Source organism: Megalops cyprinoides, chromosome 20, assembly GCF_013368585.1.
Source record: "Megalops cyprinoides isolate fMegCyp1 chromosome 20, fMegCyp1.pri, whole genome shotgun sequence".
NCBI classification, from domain to species: Eukaryota; Metazoa; Chordata; class Actinopteri; order Elopiformes; family Megalopidae; genus Megalops; species Megalops cyprinoides.
In genome coordinates, this window is record NC_050602.1 from 5881337 (window position 1) to 5898251 (window position 16915).

General features: G+C 39.2%; 2 protein-coding genes across 2 annotated transcripts; both read right to left on the bottom strand.

Moving 5' to 3' along the window:
* Positions 1-514: 514 nt before the first annotated feature.
* Positions 515-8254, bottom strand: LOC118795607 (phospholipid scramblase 1-like). Its single transcript, XM_036554224.1, has 11 exons — positions 8152-8254; positions 7129-7172; positions 5321-5362; positions 4775-4852; positions 4175-4260; positions 3809-3851; positions 3142-3362; positions 2652-2813; positions 1254-1415; positions 935-986; positions 515-753 (listed from the first exon to the last, which is right to left on the bottom strand). Exons 2-10 carry the CDS (start codon positions 7139-7141, stop codon positions 957-959), a joined length of 837 nt encoding a protein of 278 aa, XP_036410117.1. The 5' UTR covers positions 7142-7172; positions 8152-8254; the 3' UTR covers positions 515-753; positions 935-956.
* Positions 8255-10123: 1869 nt separating this feature from the next.
* LOC118795609 (phospholipid scramblase 2-like) lies at positions 10124-16410 on the bottom strand. The gene is made up of 11 exons (XM_036554225.1): positions 16355-16410; positions 15927-15955; positions 15362-15418; positions 14168-14218; positions 13704-13783; positions 13158-13200; positions 12640-12860; positions 12176-12337; positions 11564-11698; positions 11262-11309; positions 10124-10202 (listed from the first exon to the last, which is right to left on the bottom strand). The coding sequence occupies exons 2-10, from the start codon at positions 15937-15939 to the stop codon at positions 11274-11276; spliced, it is 798 nt and encodes a 265-aa protein (XP_036410118.1). The 5' UTR covers positions 15940-15955; positions 16355-16410; the 3' UTR covers positions 10124-10202; positions 11262-11273.
* Positions 16411-16915: the final 505 nt, after the last annotated feature.

Sequence of the window (16915 nt, forward strand, 5' to 3'; positions counted from 1 at the left end):
ACAGTGGTCCATTTGGAACTCAGCTTTAAAATGAAAGAATTTGAGTCATACCAATGCTGTTACTTGGCTGCATAATTTTAGCATAAAGATGCATAGAGCGATTCTGTTTTTGACTCGGGCCAAGGCACACCTGGTAATGCAAACATGGAAAACCCTCAGACACACTGATCTACAGACAACACCTGGCTAGTGTAAATGCCCAGTTAGGAGAGTACAAACAGACCTACAGAAGGGAAACTTTGTTTACAGAGCTTTTAAAATGTGACACAGCTAAAAAGCTGATGTAGCAGAAGAAATGCAAATGCAAGTATGTTTAGCATGAAAAAAAAAAAAATGTATACTGTAATACTACCCAAGCTGTACAGAGCAACACCACACATGTTTCTGGAGTTTTCTTTATTATCAATCAGTAACAAAAATATTGTCAATATGTTTGTCTGTAGATAAAAAATAAAACTGTATTCGATTTCTAAAAATAAAATATTTATAAATAAACGTTTATATAGTGGCACTACATTTTTTTTCCATAAAGTATAAAAGGTGAACTATACAGAAAGTCCTTACAGAGAAATAAATGAATATCTCATGTCATTCACAAGTAGCTGTGACAATCAAATGAATTTGTGGTAATAAAGTGATTATAGCATGACAGAAACATTTTTAAAGTGAGAGATACGATGCCAGGAGGACCTGAATCTTAAAAGCCTCCAGCATAATACAGGGATGTAGTTGTCATTCTCAAAATATGAAAACCTGCAACAAAGAAAACAGAATTTCAGTTAAAAAATGAAGTCATTCCTAAAAGGCAAGCGAGCATGTCATGCTTGCGTGTGATACAACATAATAATACTGCCATATAATGACAATACTACCCTAACACATAACAATACCACAAAGTACACATGCCCAGATGAAGTTACTGCCAGCTACTTACATGATTGTCTTCAAATGGAGTCTTACTTGTTGTGCTCAAAGAACATGAAATCCTAAACAAGAGAAAATTTGATTTAAAACACACTTGTGATAATGCTGGCTTTCTTCAGTTAATCCCGTTTTATAATGAGACATTTGATTAGGGCTACAAAACTACAGACTGTAAAAAAAATTAAATTCCTTGCATTCGTCCATTTGATTTATCTCGACATATGAAATACTTTGTTGATGCAGTCATTTGCACATTGAGACACAGACTGTAAGATCTGACACAGAAACTGACTATGTTAGCATATCATTGCTGGCACAAGAGCACTTACGATGAGGAAGCAGGCCCCAAGCATGACAGCCTTCATTTTGACATCAAGATCCATGGGAAACTCGATCCCAAAGTTGTCTGCATCAGTGTATGCCTCTCGCAGAAAACCAGTCCATTGTTTCGTGATCCTGCCAACCATGATAGTCTCATCCAGGGACTTGACCTGGAGTTGCAAACATAGTTTACATATTGTAATTATATTTATGTCAGCCAGGGCGTATAGCCAGAATTCAACATTTGAAATTCAAATTTGAAATACAAACCTATTAGAAGATTAGTGTCACCCACTATTTCTTTTTGTACACTTAACATCACTTCAAAGTTAACTGGTATTATAAAACAGACAGTTCAAACCACGCAACCTGAATACTAAGGAATGCTCTAGCCATGTGTTACGGAAAATTGCCTAATCACTTTACATATTAATCGGTAGTCAGTAACAGTCATTCACTGAGTCTGCTGTCTAGTGTAGTTAACAGCAGCTGAAACAAAGCACTGATTCTGCACATTAAGGAATTCACTGTTACTCCACTAACTACACTTAGCATTCGGTATAAATAGCAGTCATGCTGGCCATTACCATCAAGCTTACGTTAGCTTCATTGGGGTGTGTTGACCAATAAATCACTTTGTGTGGCCTGGGGATTGTCAGGGAAATGGGTGCACAACTGTGATTGTGCATCTCTGCAGTATCCCAGCCAAAGATTAAAAGTCACTTGTTTTGGTCTGCAAATGTGTAACTGCGCAAAATAATTTGGATGAAAATAAGCAGTAACCTAGCTTGCTAAGTTAGATGTGCCCCTAACTAGACCTAGTGGCTGTGGACAAAGCAGAAGTCGTGCAAAAGCAAGCAAGTCGTGTTTACCCAGCAACAGAATCTCAATAAGCCGACAGGTTAGCTAGCTGACCACATAGCTACTTTGGTAGCCTAATACTGGCATATCAGATTGTTCACAGCAAAACAGATATACCACATTTGAACTTAGTCATTTCTGGTCTCATTTTAATTAGCCAGGTAGTGATGTAGGTCTAATGTAAAAGATAATGCAACAGACCTAATTTCTTTGGTGTAATAAAGACATTTCGCAGAACACCATGTGGATATGTTTTATGAAGACAATAATATGCTCAAGGGTGTGTGTTACTGCAGCTATTTGCTCAGCTTTGCCTTGTACCTATAAACTGATTCACAGTCATCACATGGGCTCTTGCGCTATAGTGCTTTCGCAACAAAAAAGGAAACAAATAAAGCCTATAGCTTCAACCTACTCTTGGAGAGATCTCAAGGACACGCCTGCTCATAACATTCCAGTTACTTTGTTGTCCTTTTTTGCACATTTGCCAGTACTTTAAACTGTTAACAGTTTTCAACATTTGGTTTAATTTATCGTGATTGTACCTCAAAGTTCACATCTGCACAGCATCTACAGGAGCAGAACGGCCCCACGATCTTCAGAACCGGCTCTTTCCTCTCATTCTGAATGGTGAACTTTGGAAGGTAGGGGTGCCAGTCTTGAATGACATATCCAACTGGGTTGCCAGGTGGAGACTGGACTTCAAGCTGAAAATGCAACCAAAGCAGCATGCAATAGACAGGACAATACAATGTATTATAAATGCAACTTTTATACTAATAACAGTTTTCTGAAAACAACTAGTCAGCTTGTGTCTGTACCCTTTTAAAAATCGCAACCCACTTGATCTCAGCGCTTTTTCTCCAGGGCTATACGACTACTAACTGAATAGTAACTAGATGAAGAATACCCAACTGTGCTAGCAACTGAGGTAAAAAATCCCAAGCCGGCAGGAGTATATCACGATTAGCAGTTCAAGAGCACTTTTCAACCATGTACAGATGGGAAAGCAGGTGCAGGCACTCGACGCAATACCTCCTGCAGGCAGCAGGGGCAGCAGCAGCTTCCACATCTTAGCGGGCGTGTGATGGTGATGACCTCCTGCCCAAAGTTGTCCTGGACATGCAGGACGAAGGACCGCAGAGGCCCACAGCACTGGCGGTTGCAGCAGTCGTTCTCCTCGGCCGCGTAGAACACCTGCTGCCCCACGCTGTTCTTGATCATGTACTTGTTGTTCGTCTCCCATCCGAGAATAACTGCGGCAGACAGAGAGCAGGTCGGTGTGTCTATTCAACTTGCCCGTATCCGTTTTTTTAAAATAACTTAAGTAAATGGAAACACAATAATGCCGCCACTGTTCTCATTGGCTGCTCCAATTCAGTGAGCAGGGTCATGAGCATGACCCATGAAGACACAAATACAGCAGCATTAACAGATGATGTGTCCTTCAGTAAATGGAGCAATAAACAATAAAATACTGAAACAATAAAAGGAGCCAATAAAGGAGTTCTGATTGGCTGTGCTGACGTGCGTCATTCAACTATATCTTTCGTGTCTCTGTAATTAGGTCAATAGATCATGAGCAAAGGTCTACCCAGCACTGCATCTTGGCTGCCACCCATGAAGACACAAATACAGCAGCATTAACAGATGATGTGTCCTGTTCAGGAAGGCAGAGACAGCGGTTTGGCATCATCAGTACCTTCAGTGAGCTCCACTTTCTGATTAACAACCAGCTGGTCAATCTGTGACAATGAGGAGAGAAACAATTTAGAAATGGCAAAAGAATGACGTCACAATGCAGTGATTTGATCAAGAACTAAACAGCATTAATTAACAAAAATATTAAACATACATATTATAGAGCTGCCTGGCACATTCCTGCAGATGGCTGGCCCGCCTCTTTGTGAAGAGCACTCCAGTTTGGATATGCCCCTCTAGGGAAGCTGTTATGTGTTGGGTGTGCCTTCGCACTTAAAGACCTTATTCTGTCATATGACAATGGCGAGGGACAGTTGTGCAACATGTAACCACAGAAACAAATCCCAAAGAAGAGGGACAAAGTCACCTGTGTCAGGTACTCTAGTCCCGGGGGACAGCCAGGGGGTCTCTGAGGGACAGGCATCATCACAGGCACTTGAGTGGGGACATAACCTGAGGGAAAGGCGTGGTGTCAAATCATACCATGACATGCACATCGAGATGTGGGACACTCCTCCCAAACCTCTTGACTTCTCTAGGTCTGTTTACCCTGTCATGACAGAGCAATGTATAGGAGACTCTCGCTATTCGCGGGGGAAAGCACCTAAGGTCTCCCCAAATGGGGAAATGTGCAAAAACTGCATGGTTTTTGGTGAACACATCCCTGTATGTGCCACGTTATTTACATCTATGGTGATGAAAGTTATGCTAGCAAACAACCTTATGGAAAGCATCTACTTTTAATGTCAGGTATATACATGTAAACATGTGCAGTGTGCTATATGCAAAATAGGGAGGTTCCCCCTCTGAAACCCACGGAAGCAATGCCCTAGTCTGAAAAGCAGCCCTCCAGGGTAACAAATGAGTCACTTATGTCCCTTGTGTTTTGTGCAGTGTGAAACCGAGGGGCCACGTGCCTCTGAGTCATCTCATATTGGAACAAGTTAGAAAGTGGCTTTCAACTGACCTGGCGGCATGGGAACCGCAGAGGGCAAAGGAGCAGGAAACACATCATTTCTATGGGGCTGCAGACTGATGGCATAAACTGCAAAAACAATATTCATTTGTCACAAAAAGATATTTAATAAAGAGGACGCTTTTCATGCTGGGCGATAGTGCAAATGATTTTAATTCTAAGAAACTGAAATTACAACCATTATAAGGAACGCACCTTTATATAGGTGTTCATAATGCTGATAAAGATGTTAATACACAGCAATCATAATATGCAGTTTTTTGGATGGCACAGGACAGCAGACAGGACCCAGAATCCTGTGCATCATCTCTTAATGGTATGCCTTCACATTTCCTCTTCCTCTCCACGTTGTATTTCATGTTAAATGCCATTTACTCTCATAAAATACTTTTAGAAAAACTAGTGAAAACTGAGTGAATAATTTTACTGCAGTGGCAACAGCTAAAATGTCAATAAAGTTAGATTTACAGGAGTGAAACTTGTCACAGTAGATTCACCACAGCAGATGTAAATAGATGTGGGGTGGGGTGAACTCACCTGGGGGCTTGTTTGAGTTGTCAACAAAAGCGCCTTTATCATCTACAATCACAACAGTGGTCACATATTAATATATAATGTATCAAGGACAAACCCAGCCAGTCTATCTGTATTTGTGAACCTGCAATCCAATCCAACGGCGACCTCTAGGAAAAGTCGACTAACAAACAGCACTTTCCCCCATAGCGATATGACCTTCTCGGACAGAGACTCTTAGTATGTGAATCTAGCATTCAGTTAAGGTCCAATTACATTTAATGGGAATTGTGGTTCAAAAAGGTTATCATTGATTTGGACCATATTCACTAAATATATAACCAAAAACTAGTTGTCCTGTCATGAACACATACCTAGACTTTGTAACAAAGATATTATTTTTCCCATACTTTTATTGCCTAATGAAACCTAACTGTATAACAAATGTTATTTCTTAACAATTTTGGTTATATATTGGCTCAGTGGCACCCCTACAACAATTCCTTTACAGCACAGACCACTTCTAAAATCTTCATAAGAGTCTCCTAAAGAAACAGCACTTTACCCCATAACAATATGGTCATTGGGGACAGAGAAAATGTGTTTTTAACAAGTGAAAGAGGCTTCAACATTAAACCACTAACAAAAGGTGCTATACTTTGCAGAGAAAAAAATCCTTATTTGAGTTTGCCAATTGGTTAGATTATTTTCATATACTGTACCTCTGTGCAAAAACATTTGTCAGTAGAAGAGGGATGATGAAGCTGAGGATTGCAATCTAACTACTCCAATCTTTTTAAAATCTCAGCATTAGATTACCTTTTTTTTTTGTTTTTTATAATTTTTTTATAATTTTTATAATTTTGTTCAATATAACTGTGAAGTAAGTAGTTAGCCTGCTTAATTATTTGCTCTGTTAGCTAACCAGCCGACTCCATTTATTGGCAAGAAATAACACAAACATATTTACCATAGCATTGAGCCGAATGACAAGTATAAAATAGCTTGCTTTTCAGCTCACTTGGATCAAAAGCCAAAACCATGTTTTCTCTTAATCAGTATTTTTGTGTCATTCATCACCCGAGACGAATAAGAAATTTTTTTTATAAAAAAACACATACATATCTTAGGTATCTGACATTGCAGTACAGCTGCTGAAAATGGAATATTAGCTTGCTAAGATAAGGTTAAAGCTAGCCAGCATTCTCATCTTAAGCTGTTATTTATTCATATCTAGCCAGCTAGGCAACGTCTCAGCACCATACATTATTTCCTCTATGGTTGTTTTGTTCAGTGACCTCAGACAGAATAGTAAATATAAGAAGTAAATAGTGGATATGAGCCTCATTACTGCAAATACCCTTTATATGTGATCTAATAAATGCTCATGTCCCATTTCATTTTATTTCTATTTGTATTAATTTTCCTCTTGCTGACTTCTTCACATCGACTTTTGTGTCAATGACAAGCCTTACAAGGACACATTGATATCAGACAAAAAAAGGAGTTCAGTGCATCATAAATGTATTGATATCAAACAGCCTGCTGCTGATACCAAAAGGTAATGAATGAATGTTAAATTGGCCTACCACAGTTTAGCACTCTGAGACCTCACCTGCTCACCACCAGCACACAATAGCTTTCTTCTTAATTATATTGCCATAGCTGTCTGTAAATCAACACTATATTGTAGTTATGCAACATGAACATGATTAGCTGAACTATATAGCTCATTCAGGAAAACTGAGTCATGTGATAATTATTTCAGTTGGGCAACAGTAGTCATAGTACAGTATACTTCCTCCTGCCCAGGGTGGCTTTGTGTAGGCTACCTTGTGCTGCCATGGATGGTTCCGCAGATATGTCCTCGATGAATCTAGAACAATGCAAGCAGACTGGATTAACCAGTTTGCATTCACTGTGTTAAGTTTTCCACAAATCTTTTTCCTGTTGCCTAATAGCCAGGCACCTTGAAAACTAATCACCTGCCCCTGCTGGACACAAAAAGGTTTTGGATCAAAAACTGACATTTTTCATTCTTGGAGGGAGGAATATCATTAAGATTACAAAAATAAGCATTAATTGTCAATATGTCAATGCAAACTCGTTACAACAGGTTAATGTTTAAAGGCGTGGACTTGAATAGTGGAATTCAATAGATCTTTCTGAAAGACTGGCGGTTCAAATATTTATTCTACCAAAATATCAATCCATTCGACCTATCACACTGACCTAAAGGTTACATTATTTAACGTTATCTAACACCGATTTAGTTATGTTTATTAATTTTAGGGTATGCATTCTGGGCATTTAATGATATCAAAACGTTAAACTTTTAAGATGAAGGCGTTTCGAAAAATCTGTAGCCTTCCTTACTAAAAACAAACTCCACAGGAAGCACTTTCTTTTTGTCCTGGACGTTATTTTCCCCCATTAGAGTACAAAAAACGTAGCTAGCGACGTATTCACGTTATAAATTAGGCCTATCGCTAACATCATTTAGTAATTTGACATTAGATTAATTGCTAACGACCAAGAAAGCTAAATAGCTTTGCTGCTTCCCATACATTTATAATTAAGCACTCTATGTAACGTGTAACGTAGCCAGTAAATAATGGTAGCGAACTGACTGTTACTCGCTATATTTAAGACTTTGGAAAATGATTCCGTTACACACAGGTTCACCTGTACGAGTAGGAACAGTCTGAAACACGGCAGACACATATTTTCCCAAGCCATCTTTAATCTTAATTAAGACAGCTGATTAACGCTAGGCAAAAACAGTCTGTATCTTGACTCCATAAGTCATTTTCTGATTTCAGAAGACAAACGGGCTAGTGAAAGACTCCGCTTACCTGTGCGAGCTGTAGAAACGGCCGCTAAAGTACAGCCGAACGGTGGCGAGTAAAGCGCGTGTGCTTCCTCAGCCGCAGCTCTCCGTTTCCCTGGTGCCGCAGGGCCACGCCAAGCTACGTCACGTATGCATCGAGGCTCGCTGCAGCTGCAAGTCATCCGGTCCTTTGGCGTGGAGCCTATTTTTGTCCTCTGCAAAACCAGACAGTGAAAACGATCTGTTGATAGCCATATCGACATCATACCAGCAACATTACATAACTGACACCTTACACTGTTTCAATGTCTAGGCTATAAGTCACAGACATGAAAAAATATATATTTTTTTAAATTTTACAAATCGCCTGTTATGAGTAGGTGATTTGTTCATTTTTAACAGGGGGGTGGCAGATGTACACTCATCACTGTCTCTGCTACTAACTAGGGGATGGAGAGGGGGGATGGCAGGGTAGCAAGGGGGATGCATTTTGGTCATTTTGTTAACAAAGGGGATAGCATCCCCCCTCAAATGGCCCACTGTATGTTATTTAAGGGGAAAGTTCAGGCTACATGTGCACTATATAGTCAAGGAAAGAAGATGATCCATTTGCTCAGCGATCATTCTGAAATAGGCAGTTCAGCAAGATGGTGAAAAGCTCCAAGTTGCCTCCTTCTCTGGTTCATTGGGTGAACCCACATTCTTCGCCGGTTTCTCCTCCGGAGCACTCGGAGCAAAAGATAAAGCGCGATGGCTTTCCTTCTATAACTTTATAACTCGCACTAAAAACCAAGTAAAACAAGAAAAAATGAATTAACCAGGTTAATATTGTTTAGGAAATGCGAATAGACAGGTAGCCTCAGTAGCAGTTACTAAAGTAACATTAAAAGAAGGAAATAAATAGATAAGTTGTCCTAGGCAGTCTATTTTCTTCATGAGCAACATGCTCTTTTACAAAATATTTTTCAGTTAAGCAAATAACAGAGGAGCCTACTTTCCCATCTGTAAGGGGAAAGAATGTCGAACTTGAAGCAAGATATAGTGGCAAGACAAACGCACAACACTTCTGATTCAACAGAGACTTATCCCAGAACATCTGCTTATGCAGTTTTGTATTTGGTTTGGCGCCTATAATGTAAATTATGGTCCCGCGAAACTTCTCGATAAACCCACCCCTAGAACCCTGTCGAACAGAAACCCGAAACCCTCCATGGAAATGGCTTTTAAACTGAGCCAGGCCAAGTAAAGAGGGATTGCTGTATATTTTTATTTATTTATTTATATTATTATTATTATTGTTATTATTATTTTACAACTGAGCACACAGCTTCTTAAGCTTTGTCTGTCTAAACCAAATATAAATTAAATTTATAATGAAATTAAATCAAACATTCTGTTATCGATGGCCATTATCAACGGCAAACTCAATGTAGAAAGATAGGGCTGCGCTGGCGGTGTGGACGAACACACGCTTGCGAGCCCCAGCAGTTCAGCGATATAGCCGTCACGCACAAGTGACGCAACTGCTGTGGCCCCGGCCTAATCTCTCAACATCGGGCAAGGCGGGGTCAGGCGACCAACGGCGCATGTGTGGGTGGGGACGCCGAGGCGCGTGATATGAAGGAAAACACGGTCGTTTATTAAAATTTATCACACGAGGCATTCTTTTGCGCCTCTTTATCCGTGAAGCATAGGCCTACTGCACATTACCTTTCCTTCGTCTAGGAACAGGCTGACAAATAGCTCTGATATATGCAGGCAATATATGCAATTATATGCAGGCGCATAAAATCTGTCACAGACGAAAAGCATTCCTCATTGGAACACGTCATGTTATTCATTAAGAAAAGACATTTTATTTCATTTCATCACAAATGCGGAACAACACAAATTCATTGTTATTGGAATATCTTTTCAAACAGTCCACAATATAACAGTGAAATGACATGCCATAAAGCAACAGCTTTGGAATTTTTAGAATGTGTATTTAATATGTTCCGGGCAGGTGCATTACAGTGAGTTGAATAATCTTGAATTCCCTCTTGAACAGTCCCAGTAGGGTGAAGGTCATCTGGCCTAGAGACAAGAAGAAATCAGAAAGCTATTCAGATTTGAAAACAACTTCAAGAAACACAGTAGGAGACTGGGGATGGCTGTAACACTTTTTGGTTCAGCACCTATAACTCGCAGAATATTTGTGTTAGAGCTCTCAAATTTTGACGCAAAGTACCCTTATTTGTCTACTGCAAACAGCAATGTTTCCAACTTCTCCAGCTACATAACTCTAACTTCAACAGTATCAGTACTAATCAAAATATAGATTTGGTCAAAAAAATTACTTTCCTACCTGAAAACCAGTGTTTTGACAGTAAAATCTGTGTACGTCTTAACACAGCTTTGCAATTTCACATGCAAGATCAGGAAGGAAGTGGTCATAAATGAAATCACATGATTCTTAGGTCATCCCTTAATGGTGAAAGTGATGCTGTTACAACCATCCCTTTGTTACAACCATCCCCGGTGTACCTATTGTCGTGGAATCTCCTTCTAGAAAGAAACTTCAGTGATGACACAGAGTCAGAGTGCAGTGAGACAATTCCGTGTTCATTCTGAAAGCGCTCAAGGGAAAAGTCATCCAGCAACTTGTGTAGCAACTCAGAGCAATTCCAACTTTCAGTAGAGTACTTCACAATTTTTATGTGGTGATAAGGCGTGCAACTCTCAAATAGGTGCATACGTCATTTCTAGGAAGTATCCAGGAAGAAAAGTTTTTGTGTTTTGAAATATTCTGTAATTAGCAGTTACTTAAAAACGGAAGAACTCCCTAAAAAACATTCTTTTAAACCTGAGCCAGGTGAAACCATATCTATTGCTGACTGGGCATGGCCTGTGTAGGAAAGATACAACATCAGGAAAGAACATCCTTAACATTTCAGGAGAGTACACAGAGGGCTTTGTGAAGAATAACATCTTTGTGTATAAGTTTTATAGGATTTACAGGATTCAATCAAATATCAGTTACAGTATATACTTTCTTTACAAAAACAATTCTACAAATTCAGCAACTACTACAACAGAAATGACACCTCAGTAATGATGTTGAAGAAAGGAGTTCATGTTTGAGAAAGTACTCACATTTTACTGAATTCAGTCGTATTTAAAAGGAACAAAATTCATGAAATCCTAAAAAAGAATGAAATGTTATCCTTTTGTTTGGCATTTCCAATAGCATTCTGTGCTTTATGCATTTGACAATATGTCATTATATGGACAGACTATCAAGAACACTGCAAGCACAGTCTGAAAGGGAATTAAGTCTGAATGATTAAATTAAGGCTCAATCATTAAAGATATTAGCTAGTGGTGGCAGGGTTTTAAATGCACAAAGTCAGACAGTCGGTGTATCAATAAGTGCACACATGCCATGCATCACTTACAATGAGAATGCTGGCTCCCAACATCACAGCCTTTATTTTGACATCAAGGTCTAATGGAAAGGTGATCAGCAAGGCGTCATCTGACCACCTGCTGGTGATCCTGCCAACTACCTCTGTTTCATTTAAGGTTGCCACCTGTAGTTACAGGGAGACACACACACACACACACAGACACACACCAATCACATATTGCTTCCATTACGACATTTTACTTCAACTGTCAGTGACTTTGTTCTGTGAAATGCTTTCTATAAAGTGCCCTGTGACATTTTCTTTGTTCAGAGTGACATCTCAAAGCAAAGTTGTTTGATTTCTGTTGGGATGGCCAATTACCCATAATACCCTTATTGGTGAGTTTAAAGGAGTGGATTTTGAGGTTAGGAGCAAACAGTGATACGCATTCTTCAGACTGGATTGCTCAAAAAGTCACTTTTGAGAAAACTTTGCACATGTTTGCAGGAGAAAGGCTTTCTGTTTGCTTTTGCCTTAAAACCCACTTAAACATTAAGCGACTTTGCACAATGCAAACCAGTTTCTAAAACTCTGTGTGTCACTTTCCTTTGTACTGTGTCTTTACGGTGAATGCAGACAACTCAGCGAAATCTGCCATACCTTGAAATTTACATCCGTACAACATTTCAAATACCAAAACGGCCCCACAATCTTCAGAACCGGCTCTTTTCTCTCATTCTGAACGGTGAACTTTGGAAGGTAGGGGTGCCAGTCTTGAATTACGTATCCAATTGGAATGCCAGGTGGAGACTGGACCTCCAGCTGAAAAGAAACATGATGTATTTTTAGCACATGTCTGTACGCAGCATATTAATAACTTCATATATGCTTGTAATATATTTGCCAATGTGTGCATATAGTTACATACCTTATTGTACTTCGACACATATTTTCATATGGATATGTAGTATATCATGTATTCCTGATCATGACTTGTGTGTTAATATGTACATTTTTCTGTAACATAATGTTTTTAAGTTACTGTTTAATCAAAGGGTATGAGGATGGCACTGGTAACTTCATTAATAAATACAAAACTTAGTTAAACCCAAGAGTAATCTTACCTCCTGTAGGCAGCCGGGGAAACAGCAGGCATCGCAGTTCAGGGGGCGGGTCAGGGTCATGATCTGCTGCCCGAGGTTATCCGAAACTCTGATGAGGAAGGACCGTGAGCTCCCACAGCACTGCAGGTTGCAGCAGTCATTCTCCTCCTCAGCATATAGGAACTGCTGTCCCAAGCCATTCTTGATTTTGTATTTTTTCTCAGTGGCGCATCCAAAAACAGCTGTATGTAGTTAGGTCTCATTAGCACAAAAATTAAGAGGCTGAAAAGACAAAGGCCTAGAATAGCTCTAAACTGTGGTGGGCCTACATGTTGCAAATATTTGTTGTGTCACTTCACTTGGGCAGTCAGATTAAAAGCTTGTATCTGCGTACAGGCAGTTAATTTCCAGAGTCTACCTACAACATCAGCATGGGTCGAGTGTCAGTCACTCATTACATCATCAGCACGCGTTCTTTGTCCTTTGAGGAACCGGCCTTTAATTTCTCTGTTTTATGTACGTGAATGAGTTTGCAATACCTGCAGCAAGGTTTTCCTTCTTATGTATGAGCAAAACGTCCATCTGTGAAAAAATGAAAAACCCAGTTATGTCATTTCATTGAATTCCAAACAAATCCTGATAGCTACAGCACTGCCAAAGGCCCCAAGACTAACTAGAGGATATCAGGTATCAAATGTAACATATAATGGGTGAAGGTGAAGCTCAATTTTATTATAGTTATTTTGCACCATATAAACCTATCTATGCATATACCTATACAAATAAAACCAAACAAGCAAAATGCATGCAAATTAGACATTATGTATCAGTAATTCACAAATTAAATTTGAAACAGAGTAGCATTTTCTCTGTCCACTCTTTTCAAACGTATCAATCTTTAATGGCCATTGAATATACTGAAATGATATCACTACCTCAAAATGAAGAATTTCTTTTCAGCCTAGTTGATATTAGGAAGCATATAATTATACACACTGTCTAAAACATTCATACACATATATAACACCTAATTTTAGTCATGAATAAAAGAACCCTATCTTAGGTTTAATGTAAGATGACCTCACCACAGTCAGGTACTCTAGCCCTGGGGGGCATCCAAGGGGTCTCTGGGGTACGGGCATCGGCACAAGGGGGGTCTCGCAACCTAAACGGGAACATTTGATGGACATTTCTCACCAAAACCCACATGTGCAACGTCCTCCTGTCTGGGACACTCTGTGTTTTGCCTGACCTAAAAACGCTTGTCCTAAAAATTTAGTTATTGTTACTCTTGAAGTTTTCTTTCACCTGCCAGGAAGACTGATCAGTGCACTGACCCCTCTCTGTTGCACACAAGACATCTTAGTAATCCTAATTTATATCAGGGTTACCTCGACAGTGAGAGCATGGTTAACATTGCAGAAGTCCTTTTAACTTCTTCTCTGGCTTCTTTTTGTAAGCGAGTGCACCTGGAGTTTCTAAGATTTTTTTTTTCTTTTAATAAACCTGATGATCTGAAAACAGCCTGGGGTTTCTCCCTGCAACTTACTTGAATCCTGAGGGAGAGCAGAGTTGTTTTTCTCCCCTGACTGTCTGATAGCTGAAATGGAAGATTGAGAGGTTTAGTAAGCTGCAATGTGGTTTCAGTCACATGACTGTACACTTCAGTGGCAGTGTCTTCCAGGGTGCCAGCCTAATGTATTCACCTCACTGTATTATGTGGGTGACGTAACTACCACTTACTAGAGCTAATAAGAAACCGTCTCCTGAAACTATGCACTTCACACTGCTTTATACAATGTTACTTTTCACGTAGTTATGTCTTTTGACAACAAATGCACAGTTCACATTACAAAAGGCAATTTTGTGCATTGTTCTATGACACTCTAATGGCATTTTCTCTATGAGCAATACTGCACCACAACAACTAATCAAATTCATGCAGCCAGGAGCTGACATCCACATTTTAAACTTGCTTGTAATCATACACTCTTAGCCACCCTTATCACTGCTGAATTGGCCCGTATCATGTTATCTTTGGAATATCTTTATTTGCCAGGCAAATTTCACAAGCTCCTGGTTCATTTCAGTTTGTGACACTTTAATGTCTAAACTCTACTGCATATAAGGCCGATGTGTTAATAAATTGATAGATGAATGCATACATTAACTCATACATAATCCTGTTTCCTTAAAAAACAGTTTATATATAAAAGTGCTCTAGCAAACATAATCAGTAGCCACAGGTGACAGGTATTTTTCTGTTCAAGTCTGTCTCTGACTCCTCCCTTCCCTGTGCTGCAGCAACACCTGCTGACCTGAGATCAGTGCCGTGGAACCTGAGCCAGGTGAAAGCAAATGACATTACACTATTGTGATTGATGCCTGTCTGGTTTCTGGTGAGTGTGCATGGCCTGTTGTTCTTCTATGGCAGGAGTGTCACACAAACTTATAAGGCAGTGAGCTTGTAAACATGAGATTTTGGCTTCAAATCACAGACTGGCCAGTTGAGATCATTATAGGTTTGAGACAGAGACTCAACCTTTTGTGTTTCAGTTTATGTACAGCTTTGTACTGGTTTATTATTGTAGATTTTAGTGCGACATATATTACATGTAACAGAAGGTGTCTGACTGTTTTTTTTTTCTTTTTATAAAAACACATTCCTTAAAGATTGAAATAATTCAGATTCTTTAAAATATGAAAATTTGCTGCATTTCTCTGTACTTTACTGATCTCTTACCCGAGGGTTGGATGATGGGGCCGTCATTTTCCCAGCCTGGTTGTTGGACTGCTGAAACTGAGGTTTAAAAGAATTATCATCATGTCACAAGACCAAATTCCTCAGCAGCTGATCTGTGATACAACTCTACCAGTACCATTTCATTCAGCAGAAGAACTTTCTGCTCTTCTGCACTAGTTACAGTATGATCTTGAGAGTGAAAGACATCTTAGTTTGCCATGACAAGCCTCACAGAAAAAGCTGTCACACGTCATGATATTGCCCCAGGCAAGGAATTGAAGGTTAAGAAACACACCCCTTCACTTCTTAGCTATCATGGAACCACACTTAATTCAGTGAATGCTCTGGGACGGCAGCCAAACCACAGTGTCTTTCTGGAATCGAAACTGAAAATCCAAAAAACCAAACTGTAACTCATCATCTGCAACCTCCTCCTTCAACTAAGTTTCTTGCATCATGGATTTTTCGTTGTAATAATTCTCAAAATGTTATGCTATCTGTCACCATGAAATTGGTCACAAAAAGAGAATGTGGTTCACGGTTTCTCCTCATTTTAATCACTTACCTGAATATGCCATTAGTTTCTCTGAAATTCTGAGAGAAAAAATACAACATTTAGTAATAAAAAGCCATGGATGTTGTATTTCAAGTGCTTTTGAATAAAAACATGCATGAACTTTCTATTTCTATGTCATATACAGACCTACTCTCCTGAATAAATGTATTACAATTTCCATAATCCACTGTATACATTTGTATTATCATGCTGTTCTCTTCCACCTAATGCTACCAAATGCTAACACTGTGCTCAATTTAGCAGCAATTGCAGGTGACTCTTCTGTAAACAATAATAAAGTAACCATGATTTTTACAGTAGTAGCAGCACTACTGATAGTAGTAGTAAAAATTGTCATCAATTATTATAATTTAAATTATTACCTCTTTATACAACATAATAAATAAGCTGGAAGGTTTGTGGAGATCATTTCTCACCTTAATTCCAGTATCTGTTGTGTTGTCTGCTCTGGAAGCACTGTTACTCACTTGCCTCTGAGCACCTTACTGTTATCTGAGCACACATCTGGGGACTACTCTGGGTACAGGGTGGAGTTGGCTACCCACTTCCTGATTCAAGTGAAAACTTGTATAATTGTTTATGATTGCTTAATATGGAAGGCTCAGATATTTTATGTGACGTTATTGCTGTCATTAAAAAATGATTATTTTTATTAATGTGTTAATCCCTTTTGACATTTAATGCTTCAACATCTCCTGAAATATGGATCTTCTGGAGCAAAATTTGGGGTTGAAGTATGTTTCAACTTATTCTCCCATGTATCATGCTAGTGCACATTATTCATATTATTATGCATGATGCTAACTGTCCTTTGCTTGCAGGCAAGTAGCTGCCTGTCTGCCTTTTTCTCTTGAAATGATCCAATGCAAAGGAAATGAAACTGAAGTTTTTTTTGCTTCTTACAAGTTGTTTTACTCATCAATGTCCCCACTTTATTCATTTTTTGGTGGTCAGTCAGAGACAAATGCGTACTTAAT

Bases quoted from the DNA above. Each gene is read 5' to 3' on its own strand.
- LOC118795609 (XM_036554225.1), bottom strand. The intron at 12,861-13,157 runs GTATTGCAAACT...AACTACATACAG, and splicing joins GAAGGAAAACCTTGCTGCAG to CTGTTTTTGGATGCGCCACT. The intron at 12,338-12,639 runs GTAAGATTACTC...GTTTCTTTTCAG, and splicing joins TCCCCGGCTGCCTACAGGAG to CTGGAGGTCCAGTCTCCACC.
- LOC118795607 (XM_036554224.1), bottom strand. The intron at 4,853-5,320 runs GTGAGTTCACCC...TTGTTTTTGCAG, and splicing joins CAACTCAAACAAGCCCCCAG to TTTATGCCATCAGTCTGCAG. The intron at 2,814-3,141 runs GTATTGCGTCGA...TTGCATTTTCAG, and splicing joins GCCCCTGCTGCCTGCAGGAG to CTTGAAGTCCAGTCTCCACC.